Source organism: Entelurus aequoreus, linkage group LG07 (assembly GCF_033978785.1).
Source record: "Entelurus aequoreus isolate RoL-2023_Sb linkage group LG07, RoL_Eaeq_v1.1, whole genome shotgun sequence".
NCBI lineage: Eukaryota > Metazoa > Chordata > Actinopteri > Syngnathiformes > Syngnathidae > Entelurus > Entelurus aequoreus.
The window spans coordinates 25,409,427-25,435,745 of NC_084737.1; the positions used below are offsets into that span (position 1 = coordinate 25,409,427).

Sequence of the window (26,319 nt, forward strand, 5' to 3'; positions counted from 1 at the left end):
AGAACAAACATTTATTTGGCATGTTTTCCAAAATATACAAACAAATCAGCGGGTGTAAATTTGTACAAATAAGTATGTACATATTTCTTACAATTAATTTTCACAGTTTCAACACTTGCAATTTATTGTGGTAAACATTTGATTAAGTAACTTGAGCTGTCTAAAACCAGAACCCTTAACAGCTGTACAAATGTAGCCAGCGATAAGAGAGACAAATTGCAATTTCAAGTATTCCACAGGTTTCATGTTGTCCTGAAACTCTTGTGTTGCACAAACAAGCAGAAAAAAGCAACACAGTTCCCAGTTTTCCCTCTAACAGTTGTGTGCCTAAAGAGCAGATGTACCCTTAAATGTCCTGTATGGCTCCCTCATTCTCTCACCTAGTGTCCTTCACGACCGCATTTCTTCTGAGCCGCCTGGCCAGAGGGAGAGGAGGCGGTGTCTGTGGAGGAGGAGGAGGTAGAAGTCTCTTGCAGCGTGTGCTTGGAGACAAGCTCTTTGAAGACTGAGTTCATCTGGCGACAGACCTCCTGGTGTTAAATAAAGCATGATGAGAAGGGATATATGTACTTTGCGTTCAGCTGCATAGGACTTACTAAATCCATATTCAACCCATTTATAGGGCAACTTTATTTTCAAAGACTGAACAAGCACAAACCTTGTCTACTTGAACTGCATCTTCTGGGGAGGAGTGCAACTGTCTGTAGGAGAACAAAAAAAGATGTATTAAAAAAAGGTCCATACAAAAACAGTTGACTTTTGAGAGTGATTGTCACTTACTCTCTGCGTGCATATCCAGGAGAGTGGATCCTTCTCGGACGCCCCTGAGGCCCAGTGGGTATGTGGAGGACTATCTTTGCACCTGAAGGGATGCTAACCCCTGCTGCTGGTCCTGATGCTGACCTGCGGTGTTCGCCAAGGCCGCCCTTACTGGATTTGGAACCCTCTGTCCTTTTCGGTCCTGTGGCCGAGTTGCTGCGATTTACCAACTGTCCCGCTTCCGTTTCTGTTGCACATCATATATAGACATCAATCTAATGTTTAAAGAACCTTACAGATAAACTCAACGACTTTACCATGAGACAACTCTGCCTCCCCTTCCCCTTCCTCAGCTATGGTATCACTGAGGAAAAAATAGACAGTGTGACAACCATTTTGGTCCATCAACAGCTCGTGTCTTACCAGTCATCTTGCTCCTGCGTCATGCACTTCTCATACACGGGACCTTTGACCTCGCTCTGACTAGGGAAGATGCTCTCGTGTTGAACGATAAAGCTCTTTACCAGGGCGTTGATCTGAGGTTGCAGGGTGACCACGTCCTCGTCGTTGGCCCCTTGGACCAGACTGGGGCCAAAACAGACGGCGAGGTTGTACGGCTGCATCATGTTCTCATCGCTGTATTGAGACACGCTGGGCAAGAATGAAAAAAGAAAATAAAAAAAGTTGAAAAAAATCTTCAAATTAGCTATAATGCATAAACTTAATTCAGTAAACTAAAGCATTTTATTGGACACTCAAGAATATTAATAATAATAGATAATAGATTAGATGTATATAGCGCGTTTCTAGACACTCAAAGCGCTTCACAGAAGTGAGAACCCATCATTCATTCACTCCACAATCACACCTGTTGGTGGTAAGCTAGATTTGTAGCCACAGCTGCCCTGGGGTAGACTGACGGAAGTGGCTACCAGTTTGCGCCTACAGCCCCTCTGACCACCACCCATCATTCATTCACCAGTGTGAGCGGCACTGGGGGCAAGGGTGAAGTGTCCTGCCCAAGGACACAACGGCAGCGATTTGGATGGCAAGAGGCGGGGAGCGAACCTGCAACCCTCAAGTTTCTGGCATGGTGGCGATGACGCCAGAGACAGGCAGACAGACTTGAGTAACGTTTGACATTCTTATCAGTAAACACGCTAAACTTCATATAAAGTCTGCTGTTCTTAAATCCAATGTTTAGCTTTTTCTAGTATCGATAATTGTTGGATTGATGCCTATCTTCCGGAAATTTTAATTTGAATTTTAGGAATATAAATCAATATATTGATTAATCTTTACAGTACATTAATACATTGCTTCATAAAACTTCTGTAGTTAGTACCGTTAGTACATGTTTTGTTTTTCATACAATATTTCTGATCTCAAAGTTTTTCTTTTCAAAAGGCATGTTACATGTTAAAATTGTGCTGTTTTGGGGGCATTGATTTCAATTCATTTCAATGGGAAATGTTGATATGAAATACAAGTGTTTTAAAGTAGGAGCTCCATCACAGAACAAATTAAGCCCATAAGTTGAGGTACTATGGCATTGTAAATGAAATGCACTAAATGGAAACCTAGTACTTACTGGTGAAGAAAAGCAAAGAGGTATCTCATGACAATGATGACCGGCTCAGGATAGGAAGAGATGACCGTTTTTAGTTTGTCGGCTCTCTCCGTCTCGTTTTTTGTCTCTGAGAGACAAAAAGAATGAGAGTAAACCTATTTGACAATCACAAAAACTTAAGCATACTTACGTGCGTACTCCAGTAGCTGACTGATGCTGTCTATTGGGAAAAGAGGGTTCTTCAAATTCCTAAAATACAGCTTGAGCACTCCAGCAACAGAGTCCAAGTCGTATTTGTGCTCAGCCAGAGGGTCCTCTCCTGCACACCAAATAAACTTAATCAACAAAAAACATACTTGTGCCTATACAGACGCAAAAAGAGATCATCCATCCATCCATTTTCTACCTCGCTCAAATGCATCCCTCAAGTTGTTGACCTCCGTCTGAGAGCCTGACACCCTAAATATGCCTTCATGGTGAAGACCTGAGAAAAACATAACAGTTTTTCCATGAACACATGCTCACATTTTATTGTTGTGTCCCTCCTTACCATTAATGTTGATGAAACGAATGCAACTTTCCACAACAGCTGGAATCTGCTGACCTGATGCCTGCAGGACATGGAAAAACACAAAACAATCAAACTGCAACTGCACTGGACATATCTGTCATATTCCATAAAAATGCCAAGTGTCATTATTACCTGTGTGAAAGACAACATGTCACCGTTGAAAAGTTTTTGGTTGTGTAACAAATTCCCACCGGAGGGAATTTTACGAACACGCGTGGACTTCCCGTTGTGTCTGTTGAAAGATACAACAGATCAACATATTTTATTTTTCATACAGCAGAGCAATATTTTTTCACTCTGATCTAAAAATGAAACTGTTACTGACTACCACAATTTATTTTCTTGATTTTTTTATGTTTCTTATAGCCAGAAATTTGCCATTTGGAATAACTTTAGTTCCATGTCATGTCTGTTATCTGTTTTTTTTTTCAACAAAATTAAGCAACTGAATGAACATCCTCCGAGTTTGGTTATTCCATAATTTCTTTGTAGTATATAAACACTATATTTACAACACAAGTGTATTACTCATACACTGGTGTTTTACATTTTAGGTTAGTGACTTTAAATCTTTAAAAACTAAGAAATATACAGTATATTAGACAGGTCTAGACAAAGTCCTGATACATTAGAGAATTCTTAAATCTTTTCAATAATAGTTAGTTGGAATGTGTTCTTAATTTTTTCGAAAACGAGTTGTTTTATCTGCTAATTGACTATTTCCGTGCCGCCAGGGACACTCTTGAGGAATTCCCACCTTGATTAGGAAACTTGGAGTTGTGCCTGAAACTCCTACACACAACTATTATTACCATTAAGTCCTCTAATTATCTCCCGAAACTTGCAGTGTGTTCCAGCACAAGAAAAAGAAAGTCATATTCCAGTGAGTCAAGCATTTTATAAAAGTCAGAGAAGAGCAGAAGACCATCATGTGTAATTAAATCCCTGTATTCAATAATGTCAATGACAGTCTTATGTTGTTATGAATGGAGCGTCCTTGGAGGAATCCTAATTGCGTTTAAAAAGCGGAGATATTGTACCATGTGCCTGAGACGCTGCCAAATATATCAAGAAAACACTTAAGACATGGCACACAGTTCCAAAACTTTTACAGAAATATCTACAAACATGTCAACAGAAACTGAAAAGCAGACCGAAATTGATGTTTTCATTTTCCGACATCGGAACGGGAAGTAGCGATTTTAAAGATAGGACCACGGACTATCCTGTAAGAAAATCTGTACCATGATGCGCGATCTAATTCCTATTTGCCTCCACTTTCATATGTACATATAAATATTTGTATATGCAGACATCAGACCTCGTTGTGCCATGTCTACGACTACGAACTACAAAAAACTGTCTGTTTTTCAATTTTTGTTTACTGTGGATATTCATTTTTCTTTTCAGAGCCAAAAGAAAAACATTTTGTTTTTCAATTTTCTTTTTTGTATTTTAAAACAAAATTTAGAAAAAAACATGTGAGACACCACTGTTTATATTTTAACCATGTGAAGCACTTTGTGAGCTCTCTGTCAGAAGTACTTACTTTTATTCAGTTTGGTGACCTTATTTAGCCACAGGCAACAAAAAAATCCTCGCAGGATGTTGCATTACCGTTCTAAACCCATGCAACCACAATATTTGAATTGAAACCTCCATGACAGGGTCAAAATAATTCCGCATTTAAATAGTCGTAAAGGCAGCTCTTAGGTGTACCTAATAAAGTGTCTTGTGAGTGGTTATTACCTCGGTTGATGACTATTTGAGACTTCCTCTAGGATAAGGGGGAAAAGAAAACATATTAGAAGTAGGTCATAGTTAAAAAAACCACAATGTCAGTCTTGTTTAGTTCACAAGAAAATGCAGAACCAATACCTTTCTCCACAGCCACTTTAAGCAGGTCATGTTTGGCTTGCAGCTTGGATACCAAAGAGCTTCCAACAAGGAACTCTTTTACTCTCTGTTAAACAAAGCGGCAGTCGTCTGTTTTCATCAACGGTTGCTGCGGTTTTCACCATCATCGCCAATGACCGAAACCACAACAAAAACCTTGTCTACAGGCTGTCAGTGTGGTCTAAACTCACAGTAAAGTAGAGATTTTCTATTTCCTGCTGGTTGGCCCTGCGGCGGGCCACATTGGGACGAACTGACTGGCTCTCAGTGTTCTCCTCCTGCGATGTGCTGCTGCTCTGCTCCAAATCTACGTCACCGATTGTCTCCAGCAGGGAGGACTGGGCTGCTGACATGCTCTTATTAACCTGTGACAGAAGGCAGGTTTATTTTGTTGAGTAAAACAGTCTGTTTGGTAAAACCACAAAACTTTATTTATAAGCCTCGACCACAACGGACAAATGGGATGACACTTTACCTCCTGGGTTTCCTCTGTGACGGCTCTCAGCCTGGTTTGGATCTGTTTGAACCTTGTCTCCAGCTCACACCTCATCTCATTCTCTGCGCTAATCTCAGAAACCTTTAATTCATCGAAATAACGGTAGAAATGACAAATGCAAAAGATGGTAAACAGTGTGCAGCTGCAGTCTTTATGGATCTAACAAAAGCATTTTACACAATTAACCTTAATATGTCCATTAGGTATGGCATCAGAGGGTTGGTTTTGAACTGGGCAAGAAGCTACTTAACCAACTGGAAGCAATATGTAAAGCTCAGCGAACACCCCTCTACAGCGTTAAATATATCGTGTGGCGAACCCCAGGGATCAATACTGGGAAAATAATAAACTCAAATAAAAAATTAAATTGAGAAAATACTATATAAATGTATTTTGTGCTTGAGTAATGTGTCTGCATGTTTTCCATTATTCATACGTGCAATAATTACAATTTTCTTCACAGGCAGACCACTGTGCTCCCTTACGTCCTGGCTTCCTTGTTACCGCAACCTCTTCAATCTGCGCCTTCAGTTTTTTTTCCCTCTGCGCTCACACAAGTTTTGACACAACGTTATGTTTGTGCTAAAAAGGCAACAAATCAGAGAAGTGGACAAATGTATGTTCTGATTGGCTGTTTGGTCTTCAATTAAATCACTTTTTACTTTGCGGACAAATCTATAAAAATAATGTTTATAAAACGTTACCAACAAAGGTTCAAATAACCAAATAAATAAAACAGCTTACCTCTGTGGTTGTGCTGCACCAAGTTGTTGTTGGTCCTCATACAGGATTCTATTAGCGTGGAATCAATGCTTCCAGGATAAGGTAACAAGCGATCTAATTGCTTGGATTCAAAATGACGTCACGTCTGGTTTATTGAATGCGCGTTGTTGGTGGTCAAGCCAGCGTCTGTTCTTAATGGGCACTAGGCGCCATTTTTCCTTACGAGAAGACAAATGCCCTATGCTTGAGTTGTTTTCAGCTGTACGAACCGTTTAAATAGCGAAAAGGATTAACGTTTCTTCATAGTTCCTGGAGAGGTAATCAAGAATGGCAAAAAAGTGCAAGATTGAATGAAAAAGGACAACAAGTACAACGCACTCCAATACAAGGGAGCAGAGCCGAAGAATGCACAATTTTGCAGTGATCACTCCGTTAAAGGTTTGTTTCATATACGTTTTACGATTAGTGTATGAGTGCTACTGCTACGAGTGTTCCTTATAGCACCAACTCGGCAAGTCTAAATCAAATCAAATCAACTTTATTTATAAAATAAATCAAATGTGAGCAAAACCTAAAAGAGTTACGCTTTTACCAAAAGCAACAATCATAAAAGAAGCTTTCAGCGCTACAATGTTGACATCTATAGTTATATTTTTATAAAGATGGGGAAAAACACACATACTAGTAAACAGCGCAGGCAACAGCAAGGGCAGGCAACAAACATGGCAGTGGACACAAAGTTAAATCATGAAATGCAACCTTACCAGAGCAAAAACAATTTGTATTTATCCGGGAGAGTCTTGATACCAATTTCCATGACCCAGCCACACACAAAGAAGTTGTAGACCTCCATGCTTTTACAAGTTTCCATCAGTTTTGTCACATAGAATGATGTCTGGAGCACACAATAGTTTGATATGTTTGGGAACTCCACCGACGAATAATCCCTTATCGAGAAATCTTTTTTTTGGGATAAAGTATAGGGATCTATTCCATTGCATAGTTGTATTTTTTTGCTCGCATTTGCTTTTTGCAGGAAGATATAGGCCCCGGGAACCCGACCAACAGATAATCCTTGAAATCACTGGACAAATCTTTCATAACGTATAGGGGTAAATTCCATGTCATAGTTGTATTTTTTCCTGGTATCTGCTTTTAGTGGTAAGATCTAGGCCCCTTGCGTACTCTGTTCTCACTCTGCTGCACAGTCGCCATGTTGGTTTGGTGGCCCACCAGTTCGGTTACTTTAGTTCAAAAGTCACGTCAGTGATTACAACCTATTATCCCAGAAGCATTAATTCACGGAACAACATCAACTTGGTGCAACACGACCCCACAGCTAAGTTGTTTAATGTATTTGGTTATTTGAACCTGAACATAGTGGGAAACGTTTTACAAACAATGTGGTAAAGAGTTATTTTTGTGTCTGCAATGTAACAAGTGATCAAATTGGAGACCAAACAGTCAATCATAATGTATATTTATTACTCCACTTCTGATTGGATGCTTTTTTTGGCACAAATGTAACGGCATGTCAAAACTTGCAAAACAAAACAAAAACTGAATGTGCGGAGTGGAGAGGCTGCGAGAGAGAGAACACAGGACGTAAGAGCATTGCATGTTAATATGGATAGTAGCAAACCTTTAGATACTTTAAAACACAAAATACATTTATATTCGCTCAAACTATTTAATTTTTCATTGAGTTTAATTTCTTCATCTTTTTTTATTTTGCAAGCATGTATGTGCTAACAAAGTACGTTTTTCTGTGCTCAAAATCTGCCTTTGTGACCTCAAAATTAAGGCACAAACATAACTTCAAAGTATTTGGTTGTGTTACAGCGTGAGCACAGAAAGTGAACAGGTGAATGTGTTGGAAATTGCTATGAAATGGAAAAGGTGTAGGATTAAATAAGCTATGCTTCTTTGTGCTCCTTTTCAGACATGTTGTAATTGTATGCAAGTTGAAAACAAACTAATACCATAACCTACAGAACCAAACAATGCAATCATTAAACCTCCACAGAAAAGACAGACTTGTCCATGCTGCTATAGGACACCCACCTGGTCGCCATCGTGCGGCTGGTAGGTGAAGCGAAGGGGCATACAAAAGGTGTTGTGGTGATCCTGCAGCAGAGTGTCTCTGTCCTGACCCTGGTCCAATCCTGACACCGAGCCCTGCAGCTTCTGCAGGCCTGAGCTCAGGTTCTGCTGGAACTGGCGCCGACTGGACAGATAGGCTTGCATTACTCTGCCCAGAGACAGGTGGTAGCCGACATCTGTACACTGCGGGAGAAGCAGACATTGTTAAAACACCTAAGATAGTTATGCTGTGTATAATCCAAACACTTTAAACATCAATGAATGGACCCTGAGGCCAGTTTGCATTTTGGGCAAGTGAGACAGGGGCACAGCACAAAAAATTTTCTGTTCATCATTGCTTCCATATTCTTAATTGGGATTTAACAATACTTAAATAACCACATATCACTAGAATGTCTCAAACTCAATATAACTGGGGGCCTCTGAGTCTGGGCTGCACCTTGCATTCACTTCCAAATTCCATTTTAACCACAACTAAATTTGTTAACTACTTCTACCAGCAGCGAAATTAATCCTGAGCTATAGTAGGCCTTTTTGTAAATATAACATTTTGTAAAAATTGTATGCATTTGGACACTGTTGAGTTACCCAGGAGACACTTCCACTTGCTTATAGAAAGTTGCTCTTTGTGCGTTTGTTGTGCTGTAATTTTTGTGTTTGCCCCTTTAAAGGCATTCCCTCAAATGCTTTTTCGCACCACTTTTCATATATGTATTGTGTGAATGCCAATAAGCATTCACACGTATGTTATTCCGCACCAATAGGCATTCACACTTATGTTATTCCGCACTAATTTTCATCTATTTATTCTTCTTCTTCTTTGGTCGTCCGTCCCACATCGGATTGATGCCGTTTGAACGTCAAAACGTTCAATGCAATGTGTGCCCTTTCAACAAATCTTTCAAAAAATTACCGGCTCTACTGTAATTCTTAATTTTCCAGTATTTCCCCACCCCCTTTTTTTCTGCTTCTTCTCCCACGTCTTTTAACTAATTTCAACTGTTTCACCATTAAAATGTGCGTCTTAGTCAGGAAAAAAAAGCTGTCGCTCTATTAAAGCCAAAAAATTCCCAGCTTTTACGGTATTCATGATTTTCCAAAATATTGGACAATAAAATGAATGAATGGATGGACAATTGGTACTCATTCCACCATTCTCACTTACGGTTGCCTTTTTCTTTTCCCCTGAAAATAACATTGAATACAAGAAAAAGTTTCACATTATCAGAAAATATATCTTTTTGGAGTAAAAAAACATTAAGTCTGAAATGAGCAAAAAAGCACTACTTTTGCAGAAGTGCTATCTGGGTTATGATGTCATTTTGACCTATTGCATTAAAGATTAAACATTGACAGAAATCCTTCTGTTTCGGTGAATAATTCTCTTAAGGGCCTATTTGCAAAAAGTTAATGTTAGTTTATTAAGGCACTATAAATTCTTCATTATGATTGTGTAACATTCTTTGTGCGAAGCCTCACATTGGAATAATAATTAAATCCAGTCATACTGGATGACTCACAGATTTGAGCACAATTTGTCATTTATGACTAGGACCTCTTTATCTCACGTACCAGTGTAAGTTATGGTTTTGACTTATTTTTCTCTAAATGTTAGCTTGTTTGCAAGTCTACTATACAATCAGGAAACATATTTTATGTAAAAATATGTTATTCATCCCAAAAATTAGCTGAAAACATTGTACTGTTGCAGCAAAGAATTCTGGGTAATCAATCAATTCAACGGTTCACAATCCAACTGTTTCTATCTTTCCTTCTATATTCCACTAGCATTTCAACCGGCATTCTTCAATATTCTAACCATTCCTAACATTTTATTGTTAAAAAATGTTGATATATCTCCAAAATTAGCTAAAAAGGTTGTATCGTTGCAGCAAAGAATTCTTGGCAATTCGATGTCATTTTCAACGGCTAAATCGCTCCCTTTAACTTTCAAAGTTGAACAATACTTTAACAGCTAGGCGGTCTGGCTGAGAGGATAATACCCATGCTTATAACCTGAGTAATGTGGGTTTGAATCCCGGAAAAGACCAAAAGAACACATTTTTTTTGCAATTTTACATCTTTGAGTCAAACAGTTTCATTCAAACTATTACGACATACACTTATCATTTCTATATTCATAGTATGTTTCATTACAGTTTCTGATCATTAAGATTCAAATAATTTCACAGTTAAAACGTTTATACCATTTATTCTACATTCCACTCGCATTTCAGTTAAGCTTCAGTTCCTCAATTTTCAAATTATTCCAACTGTTTATTGAAACTTTTCTAATTTAACTCTGCAGTCATTCAGCTTTTCATTTCAGCTTCAGCAATGATTGGGGCATTCACACGCAATTCCTTCTGGAATTTCATAAAGTAACGTGTTCTTTCGAGTGGGATTGACAAAATGTATTTAACTATAATCCGCCGTTGGTCTGTGGGCTGCAATTACACTTAACTACAAAGTTAAGATGGGAAGTAATATTAAACACCAAAACAGGGCCACAAACAAAATCTTGTTTAGGGCCACACAGAGCCTCCTAGGTGTGTCTCTTAATAACTCACATCAATGAGAGTAGAGAGGTCTTGGAGGTAGTACTTGTTCATGGAAGTGTTGGCTGCAGCAATGTTTAGCAGGTAATCATTCCTAGCCTTGCTGCACTTCAGGTAAATATCCTGGACTTTTCCTTGCCTCTGTAAGCACGTAAAACAAACATCTGTTTGAGCCTTCATTCAAACCCATCCAGAAACATGTTGTAGAGTATTACCTTCTCAATCAGCCTTTCCAGTTTTTTGGCGTTCTGCTTCTGCTTTTCCTCCTGTTTCTCAGCGTCCTTCAACTTCCCCTCTGCACACACGTAGTCAGCGTGGTACTGGTAGTATGTCCGCCATGCCTGCCCAGGCAGAGGCACATGAGTCATTGCGCCCGTTTATTTAGTCAGAAAACCGGTTGGGTTTGTCACTTACGGTCTGAAGCTCTGTGGTAACCTTGAGCAGTCCGTCTTGAAGCTGAGTGCAGACCTCTTTGCTCTGCGTACGTCAAGCGGAGTTCATGTTTATGTCAGTAGGTCGAAATGACAGTTAGAAATGTGGTTGCAGATGCTTTGTGGTTTGATGCCTGCTTCATTACCTTCTTGGCAAGTCGCTGGGTGTACTCCAGGCAGTGTGTGAGGGGTTGGACGAGAAAGCTGCTGCAGCTCTCACTGAGCCCGTTGTGGTCCTTACTCTCTTGGCGAGTGTGGGACAGTAAAGCCAACCAGACCTGAGCCACAGAGTGAGTGCCGGGCTCCTTCCTAAGAAGAAGACAAGTCTTGTTTGTGAAACGCCGACATGCAAGCACATGCATATATCACCCTGAATCACCTCTTAATCCTGTTGGTGAACCTTTCAGCCAGTTTTTCTAAAGACCGGGAATACTCGCTTTCAATCTCGCCCCGCCGCCGCAGGTAGTCTGCTAGATCTTGCAGCTGCTGGCTCTTCTGCTCCAGCTGCAAGTCCAGCACTTTCAGTTGGTCGACAAGCTGACACCGCACCTCTAAAATGAGGACAATGAGTGCCAACGCAAAGCACAAAAACAAGAGTCAATGGATGTTCTCATTCATCCAGGTAATTGTATTCTGAGGGCACTCAATCAATCGCAACTGGACTGTTCAGTTTGTCTTTGAAGACGTTTGGCCGCTCATCCGAGCAGGCTTCATCAGTTCATGCTCAGACTTAGATTGGTCAGATCCTCAATCTTTGAAGAATTGTGATGATGGAATGCCCTGAGCATACACATATGAACATGTGTTTACCTTTAATTTGAGTGTCGTAGTCCACCACGCCAACCTTGTCCTTCCTGAGCCTTACATGGGAAGCCATGGTTGCTCCAACCGGGTGGAGTTCTGTTTAACAAAGTGATTGTTTTATGCAAGCAGGATATTGTAATCTTAAGTAGACAATATTAGAATCCTCTTTTCCTACACGTCAATGCAGTTGGCCTGCCTTCTCTTGAACGGCACACAACAACATTAGAAAGCCATTTAGCATGTGTTTCGGTCATGCTGCAGAGTAGCACAAAGGGCAAAAATAGATCTGGCGGCACCTCAGCTCGCCTAAAAATAAAGTCAACCACATGGTGCAAAGTTTGGTGTGGATGTTTTCTACAGAAGGTAGTAAAACCATTTTAGTGCAACTGTACTTGTCTCCAACCTGGGGGTGCATGAGTGCTCCTGACATTGAAGAACTTAGGTTCATTGAGGAAAAGATGAATTCAAACATGTCCTGCGACAATTTGAAGCAGAGCATGATCCCCTTTCATGGCAGTTTTCCATACTGTATTGAGACGAATATAAGACGACCCCCTTTTTTTTTAAAGGGGACCTATGACGATTTTAATCCTACCTTGTGGTCTAAGTAACACGTATAGGATATGCTTTTGTGTAAATTTTGCCCCCATTTATAAGACATGGATGGTTTGTAGAGGCGTTCCGGGATTGAAAATTTAACCATGCTCCACACTCTCAAAAGCGTCATGATTTACCTTTTGAAAACGTACACTGTTTAAGTATATCCTGAAATTGTCACAGCTATTTCTTACCAGACACGCTTGAAAGTAAACTTCACAGACATTATATAGATTCACTCGGTCACAAAAGCAGAAGCACACTCGCCGATTGATTGGCTCTGCATAAAATAAGCTGCTGCTTTTAGCAACATTTATGTCACTGCTTGTCACATGTCCGTTTTCCATCCATCCATCCATTTTCTACCGCTTGTCCCTTTTTGGGGGGGCGGGGGGTGCTGGAGCCTATCTCAGCTGCATTCGTGCGGAAGGCGGGGTATACCCTGGACAAGTCGCCACCTCATCGCAGGGCCAACACAGATAGACAGACAACATTCACACTCACATTCACACACTAGGGCCAATTTAGTGTTGCCAATCAACCTATCCCAAGGTGCATGTATTTGGCGGTGGGAGTAACGGGGAGAACATGCAAACTCCACACAGAAAGATCCCGAGCACAGGATCGAACCCAGGACTACTCAGGACCTTCGCATTGTGAGGCACATGCACTAAACCCTGTTCCACCGTGCTGCCCTACATGTCCGTTTTATTAGATGAAAATACATTAACTTGCCTTTATGTGTTCCCTCATATCCTGAAGCAGACAGGAGCTAATAGCTTTAGTCCAAATTCCAAAGTCAGAGTGCAAGATCACATCAAACTGCATGAACCTTATGATTTAGCACTGTTTAACATGAATATAATATATTGTAACATTTATAAGTCAGAAAAGACGAAAATCATCACGAATCCCCTTTTGGAGACCTAAATTTAATTTTAAATTTTTTGTTTTAAATCAAGCTCTCAATATGTCAAATGCCACCTCGTAACTTTCAACTAAAAAGGATATGATATGCTTGACTGCTTATTGATCACCAATGTCTTAAAATTAATAACGAAAACACCTTTTTTTGCCAACCGCTTCTGTGACACCGCTTATCTCCAGGTTATGAGCATGAGCATAGTTGGCTTATTTTTTTTCGATCATTCATAGTTACAATATAGTACATCAGATATTTACAGTTTCAGAATCCCACATGTTGGAAAAGGAGTAGACAGAAACAGAGTTTATTCAATATCCCCCCTTGTTCTGTTCCAAAGCAATTAATAACACAATTTACTAACGTGTTCGCATCATTCAACTTACAACATGCACTTAACTTAATGAATAATAGTGGCAACGTGGTATGGCCAAAAAACAATGACCACCAAAGCAGCGTATAAAGAGTATGGCCAACTCTGTTTCAAAGTTGGTAGTAAACATATTGCCTTGTAGTCACGTGAGGGGCTTCAGACCCATCTGTTAGGAATTACTCAGGCCATACTTTCCCCAATTGGTCAAAAGCCCCTCACATGCAACTATAGGGCGCCATGTTTGCTACAAACTTTGACTTGAGCCGGACATGACATAAGTAACATCCTGGCAACACACAGCTCTGATTACCACTCATGGCTACCTAAAAATAGTTAATTCCAGATGGTTAATAATACCCATAATCATAACTACCATTGTTCTGAGTAATTTCACTTGATCAAGCACTTTTTTAATATTCCACACTATAAAGTAATAAAAGTGTGTTCAATTCCTGCCGATATTGTATAGGATCAATATTGGTATTGGTCAATGCTGAAGGCTCCAATATCAGTTAAGTATTGGAAGTGAAAAAACTGAATAGGACACTCCTAGTAAATGCTGTACATTAATATTACATTACTTCTTGGGATGAGATTAATTGGCATCCAATCGACATCAAGATTTTAATTAGTGCGAAAACGTAACCGCAAGAGGCTGAGGTGGGTTTTTTTCGCTGTCTTTTCTTTTTAACAAAAAATCTTAGGGTACATTAAACACGTTTCCTATTGCAAGTTTGTCCTTAAATAAAATAGTGAACATACAAGACAACTTGTCTTTTAGTAGTAAGTAGTAGTAAGGCTCCTAATTTAGTCTGCTGACAGATGCATTAACATATTGTGTAACTTTCCATTCTATTTTTTTGTCAAAATTATTAGGGACAAGCAGTAGAAAATGGATTATTAAAGGCCTACTGAAACCCACTACTACCGACCACGCAGTCTGATAGTTTATATATCAATGAGGAAATCTTAACATTGCAACACATGCCAATACGGCCGGGTTAACTTATAAAGTGCAATTTTAAATTTCCCGCCACACTTCCGCTTGAAAACGTCTCGGTATGATGACGTATGCGCGTGACATAGCCAGTTTAACAGAGGTATGGCTTCCCCATTGAAGCCAATACGAAATAGCTCTGTTTTCATCTCATTATTCCACAGTATTCTGGACATCTGTGTTGGTGAATCTGTTGCAATTTGTTCATTGCATTATGGAGAAAGAAGCTGAGCAAGCAAAGAAGAAAGTTGTCGGTGTGAAGCGGATATTTTGCGAGGGAAGTCAGCAACACAACACAGCCGGTGTTTGTTTACATTCCCGAAAGATGCAGTCAAGATCGAAGAACTCGGACAACAGAGACTCTAACCAGGAGGACTTTGATTTGGATACACAGACGCGATACCGTGAGTACGTAGCTGCGCTTCCAAACATTTGATCGCTTGCTATAACTAGCTCGAGCTAGTAGCTAGCATAACAAACACCTAGGTGTTTGTTATGCGGGATTAATTTGTGGCATATTAAATATAAGCCTGGTTGTGTTGTGGCTAATAGAGTATATATATGTCTTGTGTTTATTTACTGTTGTAGTCATTCCCAGCTGAATATCAGGTCCCACCCGCGCGCTTCCAAACATTTGATCGCTTGCCCGTACGTGCGTGTCACGTACGTAACTTTGATTAAATATATAAGCTTTATTAACCTTGGGTTAGGTGAACGGTCCTTTGGGCTGAGTGAGTGTGTGTGTTGTGCAGGTGTTTGAATTGTATTGGCGGGTTATATATACGGGATCCCGTCCATATAACCCGCTCGAGCTATAACCAGCTCGAGCTAGTAGCTAGTAGCTAGGAGCTAGCATAACAAACACCTAGCTGTTTGTTATGCGGGATTAATTTGTGGCATATTCAATATAAGCCTGGTTGTGTTGTGGCTAATAGGAGTATATATATGTCTTGTGTTTATTTACTGTTGTAGTCATTCCCAGCTGAATATCCGGTCCCACCCGCGCGCTTCCAAACATTTGATTGCTTGCCCGTACGTGCGTGTCATGTACGTAACTTTGGTTAAATATATAAGCTTTATGAACCTTGGGTTAGGTGAACGGTTCTTTGGGCTGAGTGAGTGTGTGTGTTGTGCAGGTGTTTGAATTGTATTGGCGGGTTATATATACGGGATCCCGTCCATATAACCCGCTCGAGCTATAACTAGCTCGAGCTAGTAGCTAGGAGCTAGCATAACAAACACCTAGGTGTTTTTATGCGGGATTAATTTGTGGCATATTAAATATAAGCCTGGTTGTGTTGTGGCTAATAGAGTATATATATGTCTTGTGTTTATTTACTGTTGTAGTCATTCCCAGCTGAATATCAGGTCACCCCCGGCTCTCACAGCATCTTCCCTATCTGAATCGCTTCCACTCCCCACTAGTCCTTCACTTGCATTTTCCTCATCCACAAATCTTTCATCCTCGCTCAAATTAATGGGGAAATCGTCGCTTTCTCGGTCCGAATCTCTCTCACTTCTGGCGGCCATCATTGTAAACAATAGGGAACTTTGCGGATATGTTCAATTGACTACGTCACGCTACTTCCGGTAGGGGCAAGCCTTTTTTTTTATCAGATACCAAAAGTTGCGATCTTTATCGTCGTCGTTTTATACTAAATCCTTTCAGCAAAAATATGGCAATATCGCGAAATGATCAAGTATGACACATAGAATAGATCTGTTATCCCCGTTTGAATAAAAAAATGTCATTTCAGTAGGCCTTTAATCTACTTGTTCATTTACTGTTAATATCTGCTTACTTTCTCTTTTAACATGTTCTATCTACACTTCTGTTAAAATGTAATAATCATTTATTCTTCTGTTTTTTGATACTTCACATTAGTTTTGGATGATACCACAAATTTGGGTAACAATCTGATACCAAGTCGTTACAGGATCATACATTGGTCATATTCAAAGTCCTCATGTGTCCAGGGACATATTTCCTGAGTTTATAAACATAATATAAATTAATAAAAAAACTGAAGATGTTATGGCAAAAAATATCGATGTAATCATAGTAGTGGGCTCTGTACCAAGGATGTCGTTGTGGCTTGTGCAGCCCTTTGAGACACTTGTGATTTAGGGCTATATAAATAAACATTGATTGATTGATAGTATAGAGTAAATACACCTTTACTTAGTATCATTACAGTGGATGTCAGGTGTAGATCCACCAATGGCGTTTGTTTACATTTTGACACCTGTGAGCTACGGTGTGTAGTGAAACATGTTTAGCTATTCCTCGTCCTGCAGGGATGATACTTGTAAGAAACTTACTTTATTTGTCACCATGGAGGTGAGGATTAGTGATTTAGAAGTAGCTAAAACACTGCAGAATGTGAATGGACTTTAGCCGCTAGCTAGCTAGCCATGTCTTAAAGCACCTCTTCCTGAGGGCATTTCAGTGTTATAACTTCACCTTTATCGTTAGTTTTTAAGCCAAAATGCGTCTGTTCTCCCTTTTCTGTCTACACTCTGTGTCTGCTTGTAAGTACTCTGTGATTGTGTGCTGCCAAACATGCTCATCTGCTTGTAAACCAGCAATGGCATGGTGTGACGACGACAGGGGACCGGTACTTTTTAGAGGCGGTATAGTACAGAATATGATTAATTAGTATCGTTGTACTATAATAATACTGGGATACAGTACAACCCTACTAGAGACTTTCAATAACTATTAGAAACAACTAGCAATAAATCTAGCATCTCTTTCTGGTACTATTATAAAATACACTTGTGTTTAGAGACTCTACTTCTGTCCCTTGATGTCCCCGACGAAAGAGGTGAGCTGCAGCGAGCATGACGTCACACTTACTTGGCGCTGCTGCTCCAGCTTAACTTTCTCTCCCTAAAAGCCACCACTGTCCTCTTAATATCAGCACATTTTGTAGACCCAGGCCAGCCAAGTTCATCCACAGCAGACTCTGCCATCCATGTCTTTATGGACCTTGCTTTGTGCACAGTCATGTTGGAAGAGGAAGGGGCCCCAAACTGTTCCCACAAGGTTGGGAGCATGGAATTGTCCAAAATGTTTTGGTATCCTGGGGCATTCAAAGTTCCTTTCACTGGAACTAAGGGGCCAAGCCCAACTCCTGAAAAACAACTCCAAACCATAATTCCTCCTCCACCAAATTTCACACTCGGCACAATGCAGTCCGAAATGTACCCTTCTCCTGGCAACCTCCAAACTCAGACTCTTCCATCACATTGCCAGATGTAAAAGCGTGATTCATCACTCCAAGAAAGCGTCTCCACTGCTCTAAAGTCCAGTGGCGACGTGCTTTACACCACTGCGTCCGACGCTTTGCATTGGACTTGGTGGTGTTTGGATTAGATGCAGCTGCTCGGCCATGCAAACCCATTCCGTGAAGCTCTCTGCGTACTATCCATTCATTTTCTACCGCTTGTCCCTTTTGGGGTCATGGGGGGTCGCTGGAGCCTATCTCAGCTGCATTCGGGCGGAAGGCGGGGTACACCGTACTATACGTGGGCTAATTGGAAGGTCACATTAAGTTTGGAGCTCTGTAGCAACTGACAGTGCAAAGAGGTCGCCGACTTTCTGCACAATGTGCTTCAGCATCCGCTGACCCCTCTCTGTCAGTTTACGTGGCCTACCACTTCGTGGCTGAGTTGCTGTTGTTCCCAAACTCTTCCATTTTCTTATAATAAAGCTGACAGTTGACTTTGGAATATTCAGGAGCGAGGACATTTCACGACTGGATTTGTTACACAGGTGGCATCCTATGACAGTTCCACGCTGGAAATGACTGAGCTGCTGAGAGGGGCCCATTCTTTCACAAATGTTTGTAGAAACAGTCTCCGTGCTTAGGTGCTTGATTTTATACACCTGTGGCCGGGCCAAGTGATTAAGACACCTGATTCTGATAATTTGGATGGATGGCCAAATATTTTTGGCAATATAGTGTATATATCAAGGTTTCCCGTAGATTGCCACTATATACGTGGCGGTGGAGGCGTGGTCAATACTACTATGGCCGTTCCTGTCGCATGCGATGAACTGCTTCCTGTTTTAAGCGTCTCTCTTCCAAGAATGACTCGTATGCCTCTTGAGAGACTCTGCAGCCACTGTTACTTGCGCGGTGAATATGACATCATATATGTGACCTGGTGATTTTGATTTGCCTGGATGCATATATTTACTTTAAAAAGGCTAAACAAATGTTTTAAATATATTTAAAAACAGTGTTATTAGTTAATAATACTATTAATGTTAACATTTTTTCTCATACCATCAGAAACAGAATCACAATCAGCTTTAGCACAAATAATTTGACTTGGTAAAATGTGCTCTCTTTGTTCAATGCAGTTTCAATTGTTGCTTATTGTAAAAGGTAACACAGGCTACACTTTATTCTGCCCAGCCTGAATGTTGCAATTTAGCTTCTCAATTATGTCGCCAGTCTTTTTAGTTAAGATTTTTTTTAAATAACTTTAGGTGTTTTGTTGATATTCTTCACAATGAAGTCACTTTAAAACTAACCGCACTAAAAATAGTACATTATATATACAAATGAGGTGCACATACATAATAATATAATTTGGAATAAATGGGGAAAAAAGCAATGCAATTATGCAGGATGGAGGTTGCTCTCTAATTCCGCTATCTTAATGCTAATTTACAATGGACTAGCGTATTGACAGGTTAACTCAAATTAGCATTGCCATTCACTGGGCACAGATAGACAATCATTCACATCTCTCACCTATCAAAATTTAACTATAGATATCAACATTGTGTGTGCTGAAAGACTCATTTATGATTGCTGCCTTTGGTAAAAGCGTAACTGTTTTAAATTTTGCTCACACATATATTCTATGGCCCGGACGAGATGTCAGTAAAATCCCAGCAATAGACACAAGCTCTGAGTCTGCCTGCACAAAGCCAAATACTTTTGAAAGTATATTATTGCATATTGTTCTAATGAGTGACACTTTGAGACAAGGATATGTTTATTGACAGTCTAAACGTAACACGTTCTTCACTCGTTATTTTAGCAGTTTTATGTATAAAATACAAAAGTCGCAAATCGAATCGCAATTTAGGAGAGAAAAAATACAATTAGGCTTTTTCTCAAAATCATGCAGCCCGAATTACTTTGTTAAACTACTGTAGTAGAGCACATTATATTGTATTCTTTTGATAACATATCTAAAAGTTGTTTTCTTTTTAAAAGGCTTGTTTCATTGTAAAATTGTGCTGTTTTGGGAGGGTACAAGCACAGACTAAGGCTATGTCTACACTAAGCCGGATAACCCTTTAAATAATTATTTAGCCTACGCCCCTTTTCAGCCACACTAAACTATAGTTTAAGGTCCCCCTCCTTGGATAACTTTTTACACGGGTAAGTGCGCCGTGTATTTCTTGAAACTCCGGCTCTTAGTTTTGTATGGACTCATTGATCGATTACAAACTGAGTTTGGAGAGGAAGTGACGTCAGAAAGACCGCGGCCCACACAGGAAGTGACGTCAGAAAGAACGCTCCACAGCCTGCTTCATAATAAAGCGGTTTCGTAGCTTGGAGCTAACCACTGGAAATATGAAGGCGAGTCATCCATTTCTCTTTCCGTCTATACAGACATTTGTGGAAATCACACATGAATACCTTAAGAGAAAGCGATTGCAGCTATTTCGGATACAACACTTCTCAGACTGCAAGAGAACTTTCAAATATCGAGGTCATCTGTGATTCTACTTAGCGAAAAACTTTGTCTATTTGTCGAAGGAGAGTCAACGATAATGCGGGCTTCCGTGGATGTAATAAAAAAGGTAGCGTGTGCTTTGTATTACCTGGCTGTCGAGGGAAGACTACGGAAAACAGCGAATGCATTTGGACTGGCAAAGCAGACTGTATTTGTCCGCCATGTATGTCGCGGACTCAACGTCTAGGTCCAGAGTATATAAAGTCCCCAAAAACGAATGGACAATGAAGGTGAAGGCAAAAGAGTGATATCTAGATCCCAAAATTGATTGTTGTAAAATGTTCTTTGTCACATTGTGTACTTATCACGTGTCCAATAAAGATTTGATTAATTTAAGACTGCTCAGGTGAGATTCACTACAATAGGGCCCCACAGCACACTGGATTCCAGTTAATTGAAATACCAAAACACTGGATATTGTTCAAATAAGTTAAATTGAATAACTTGCACACAAAGCAACACTGGAGGTGACTATGACGTGCGCATTTTCCACGCATGCGTATTAGGTCGCGTTGCGCCGGCTGACGGAGGTGGGGAGGGGGTATTAAACGACCATTGTGTGTGTAGACAAGGATAAGGTTAGGTGGGATTTACCCTGGATAACCTTAGCCGGCTTAGGCCCCGTTTACACTAAGCGGGATAAGGTTATCCAGGGTAAATCACACCTAACCTTATCCGTGTCCACACACAACAATGCCACCGTTTAAGACCCCCTCCCCTCCTCCAGCAACACGACCTAGTACGCATGCGGGGAAAATGCGCACGTCATAGTCACCTTCAGTGTTGCTTTGTGTGTAAGTTCTTACATGTAACTTATCTGAACAATATCCAGTGTTGTGGTATTTCAATTAACTGGAATCCAGTGTGCTGTGGGGCCCTATTGTAGTGAATCACACCTGAGCCATCATAAATTAATCAAATCTTTATTGGACACGTAAACAATGTGATAAAGTACATTTAACATTAATCAAGCTAGGGATCTAGATATCTGGTCAGGACACTTCTCACTCTTTTGCCTTCACCTTCATTGTCCATTCCTTTTTGGTGACTTTATATACTCTGGACCGAGACGTTGAGTCTGCGACATACATGGCGGACAATAACTGATACAGTCTGCTTTGCCAGTCCAAATGCAGTCGCTGTTTTCCTCGACGACCAGGTAATACAAAGCACACGCTACCTTTTTTTATCACATCCATGGGAGCTCGCATTCTCATTGTCTCTCCTTCGACAAATGGACGAAGTTTTTCGCTAAGTAGCATCACAGCTGAACTGGACATTGGAAAGTTCTCTTGCTGTCTGAGAAGTGTTGTATCCCAAATAGCTGCAATTGCTTTCTCTTAATGTATTCATGTGTGACTTCCACAAGTGTCTGTACATGTAGAAGAAGGAGAAACACAGGCATGTCTGGATGACTCGCCTCCATATTTCCAGTGGTTAGCTCCGAACTACGAAACAGTTTTATTATGAAGACGGCTGTGGCGTTTTCTTTCTGATGTCACTTCCTGTGTGAGCGTGGTCTTTCTGGCGTGACTTCCTCTCCGAACTCACTTTGTAAACGATCAATGAGTCCATACAAAGCTAAGTGCCGGAGATTCAAGAATTACACGGCTGACTTACCCGTGTAAAAATTTGTCCAAGGAGGGGGACCTTAAACGCTGGTTTAGTGTGGCTGAAACGGGGCTTAGGCTAAATAATTATTTGTTTAAGGGGTTAAACGACTTAGTGTAGACATGGCCTTAGTGTAGAAGGGGCCTAAATTGATTTCAATTTATTTCAATGGGCGATATTGATTTGAGATACAAGTGTTAAGGTTAGAGCTTCGTCCCAGAACCGATTAGTTGAGGTACTACTGTACAATATAGGTCGTTGCCCTTTGTACAGAGTGAAATGGCAACCATGAGTGTAGCAGTAAATGCAATTTTAAGCATGTGACAGAACACCAACTAAGTCCCTAGAGAAAGATGAGAACAGTCATATGAAGGAAGATTGTTTTGTAGCCATTGTCGTAAAAGGGGAAGAGTGGGGTTTGCTTGCTGGACCACACAGCACTTCTCCATTCTCAAAAGTCTCTCCTTAACATCCTCTACTGCTTAAATGTGGACAAACAACAAACGCATTTCTCAGTTTTCCATCTTATGTCACCATTTCCAGTAGAAGCCGCTCCATTCTTTGTTGGTGTGATCAGCAGTGAATCACCACCTTGTGCCGCTTTGACTACACTAGTGTGACTACACCTTAAGTAAAAGGAACATATGTGGCCCTGCGGGCTGGACATGACACCAATAAGAACATGAGAGCCATAGTTAGCAAGAAGAAGGAACTTTCACAAAACAGTTAACGAGGAGGCAGAAGGTTATATTAAAAAAAAAAAAAAGGGGGTGTGAGTGTCCTACCTGTTGAGGAGCCGGCTTGACTACTCTCTTCTGTGAGCGCAACAAGTCAATAAGGCCAGTGAGCACACCACACAGCCCAGCAAGATCTAGAAGTGTCTCACCTCCCCCTCACATTGGACACGGTGGATGTGGGTGGAGTGGAACTCATCTCTGACTTTCTCACTCTCATTCACTCACTCCTCCTCCCCACCACCCCCCTTCCTCCTCTGCTTTCTCTTTCCTATTTACAATTGCATGCACTCAAAGGGTGGCCGCCCGTGTGCCAACATACAGCTTTTTTTTGGGGGTGGGGGGTCAAGTATTACATCTGCCCTTCATAAGCCCAACTGAATGAAATTGCACACAACCATTACAGGCCAATCACACACGCGCACAGCTGCTTGCAATGATTAGTGGCCATCTCTGCAGCTTGTAAGTGAAAGCAGTTGCTGCAGGTACCTTATCATGCTAACTGCTATGCACAAAGCCACTTTGCATTGTGAGATCATGCTTTATGATGATGTGTTTATTGTGACTGCAACCCCCCTGACCTCCATGGCATCTCATGATGCAGCTAAAAAAAAATAAACAACAACCCTAAAGTCATGCTTTGAAAAGAGAGCTGTGTTTGGCCTCTCACGCATACTGTACACAAAGTCTTTCTTTTTACGGCATGCAGAAGTTGTTTCATTGCTGACAGCCAATCTTTGGAAATGTCAGCAGTGCCATGAGTTTGCTCTTTCCTTTTTTTCTTCTCACTGACACACTTCCTTCCTCTAAACGACAAACTTGACTTTCTTGCAAAATCGGAAAGAATAAACGTATCACAGAGAGAGACATCGGATTTCAATTGGTGTCAAATTCTTCAATAATCGTTTTTTTTGTGTATATGTCCATTTGGTGAAGACTTGCAGCATTGCGTGTCTTTCAAATGTCACGAGAAAGTGCCTCTGCAAGTCTTTTACATTTTGCCACTAGAGGGCGCCAGAGTTAGACATGACAAGCGTTGTTTTCAGCTATAGTATCTCAGTGTTGACTCATAACTAGGGGCGTTGAGGAGGTGAAATTCTTAGCATTTAGAATTCAAAAGTATTTTTAAATAATGTATATACGTGTTGATAAAATATGGTAGTCATTAAAGTACACTAATAATGTTGATTGAATCAAATTAAGAAAGGTCTAAAACTACTACCCACAACACCCCTATCAAAAATACAGAATGGTTAATTCATCTTGGATAGAAGCAAACTAAATTCTTAGCATTTAGAATTATTTTTAAATAATGTATATACGTGTTGATAAAATATTATAGTCATAAAAGTACACTAATAATGTTGATTGAATCAAATTAAGAAAGGTCTAAAACTACCCACAACACCCCTATCAAAAATACAAAATAGTTCATTCAACTTGGATAGAAGCAAACTAAATTCTTAACATTTAGAATTATTTTTAAATAATGTATATACCTGTTGATGAAATATTATAGTCATAAAATTACACTAATAATGTTGATTGAATCAAATTAAGAAAGGTCTAAAACTACCCACAACACCCCTATCAAAAATACAGAATGGTTAATTCATCTTGGATAGACGCAAACTAAATTCTTAGCATTTAGAATTATTTTTAAATAATGTATATACGTGTTGATAAAATATTATAGTCATAAAAGTACACTAATAATGTTGATTGAATCAAATTAAGAAAGGTCTAAAACTACCCACAACACCCCTATCAAAAATACAGAATGGTTAATTCATCTTGGATAGAAGCAAACTAAATTCTTAGCATTTAGAATTATTTTTAAATAATGTATATACGTGTTGATACAATATTACAGTCATAAAAGTACACTAATAATGTTGATTTAATCAAATTAAGAAAGGTCTAAAACTACCCACAACACCCCTATCAAAAATACAGAATGGTTCATTCATCTTGGATAGAAGCAAAATAAATTATTAGCATTTAGAATTATTTTTAAATAATGTATATACGTGTTGATAAAATATTACAGTCATAAAAGTACACTAATAATGTTGATTGAACCAAATTAAGGTCTAAAACTACCCACAACACCCCTCTCAAAAATACAAAATGGTTCAATCATCTTGGATAGAAGCAAAATAAATTATTAGCATTTAGAATTATTTTTATATATATATACGTGTTGATAAAATATTATAGTCATAAAAGTACACTAATAATGTTGATTGAATCAAATTGAGAAGGTCTAAAACTACCCACAACACCCCTATCAAAAATACAAAATGGTTCGTTCTACTTGGGATAGTATCAAACTTCGAACGTAATCTACATTCCACAAACAGCCCCAGCATTTTGGAACAAGGATGAGGTGATAGAAAACATGTAAGTTGTGTACCGTTTCAAGTACAGCTAACCTCTACTTGACATATTTCTAATGATATTCAAGAGAATGTGACGGAAGTGCCTCCGTCACGAACTGCGGGTGACACTGCATTATAGTCACCTTCGATGACCACGCAGCTTTTCTTTAACCTGGCGCAGTATCGAGGGTACACGCTCGATGCCGCTGCCTGGGCCCATCTTCCATAATTCACATTTCTGGTTAAACATAAACGTATTCTTAACTTACCTGGTCACTTTCGCGGTTGCCAGAGTCAAACTGATCTGACGTCATCGCGCACATTTTAGGCGTCATTGTCAGGCGCATATCAGTGACGTAACCGTGATTGGCAACTACTGTTTAGGAAATATTAGTTTTTAAGGAGAGTATTAATTACCTAGGAATACTTATTACTAAAAATCAGAGTTCTAGATCGGTCTTGAACTTTACTCCAATTGTAAAAAAAAAAACAAGAAAAGATTTAACCAATGGCTGCAGAGAGATTTATCCTTAAAAAGCAGAACATTACTCTCCAAAGCAGAAGGTCTCTCCATGCTTACAAATGCAGCTATTTCTTTAGATGTAAACCAAAAAACATGTAAGACTATTGACAAAATACTTGTTGACTTTATTTGGAAAAATGAAATTAATTATTTTAAGAAATCGGCTCCAAAAACATGCACCTGGGGATTGGCAACACTAAATGGCCCTAGTGTGTGAACGTGAGTGTGAATGTTGTCTATCTGTGTTGGCCCTGCGATGAGATGGCGACTTGTCCAGGGTGTACCCCGCCTTCCACCCGATTGTAGCTGAGATAAATAAAGGATAAATGGGTTATACTTGTATAGCGCTTTTCTACGATAGGCTCCAACGCCCCCCGCCACCCAGAAGGGAATAAGCGGTACAAAATGGATGGATGGATGGGTTATAATGAACGACAGGACGGTGGAACAGGGGTTAGTGCATGTGCCTCACAATACGAAGGTCCTGAGTTCAATCCCAGGCTC

The 26,319-nt window shown here is 40.0% G+C and overlaps 2 protein-coding genes across 5 annotated transcripts in view; one reads left to right on the forward strand and one right to left on the reverse strand.

Moving 5' to 3' along the window:
- On the reverse strand, positions 1–25,628 carry LOC133653582 (rho GTPase-activating protein 4-like). Of its 3 annotated transcripts, none has more exons than XM_062053010.1 (22): positions 25,562–25,628; positions 11,918–12,007; positions 11,487–11,658; positions 11,254–11,416; positions 11,091–11,153; positions 10,892–11,017; positions 10,689–10,817; positions 8,080–8,301; positions 5,272–5,373; positions 4,988–5,161; positions 4,779–4,863; positions 4,650–4,677; positions 3,033–3,132; positions 2,880–2,940; positions 2,736–2,813; positions 2,520–2,648; positions 2,351–2,456; positions 1,183–1,410; positions 1,077–1,123; positions 781–1,006; positions 659–701; positions 1–530 (listed from the first exon to the last, which is right to left on the reverse strand). In XM_062053010.1, exons 2-22 carry the CDS (start codon positions 11,982–11,984, stop codon positions 381–383), a joined length of 2,499 nt encoding a protein of 832 aa, XP_061908994.1. In that variant the 5' UTR covers positions 11,985–12,007; positions 25,562–25,628; the 3' UTR covers positions 1–380. The 3 variants fall into 3 exon arrangements, with proteins under 3 accessions (XP_061908994.1, XP_061908996.1, XP_061908995.1); XM_062053012.1 differs by lacking the exon at positions 25,562–25,628 and adding an exon at positions 25,436–25,458; XM_062053011.1 differs by lacking the exon at positions 25,562–25,628 and adding an exon at positions 22,963–23,158.
- Positions 25,218–26,319, forward strand: part of LOC133653584 (ceramide kinase-like) — a 27,366-nt gene continuing 26,264 nt past the window's right edge. For both annotated transcript variants that reach the window (XM_062053018.1, XM_062053013.1), the window contains exon 1: positions 25,218–25,314. The gene's annotated coding sequence lies outside the window, so the exon portion shown is untranslated. The remainder of the gene's footprint in view (positions 25,315–26,319) is intronic.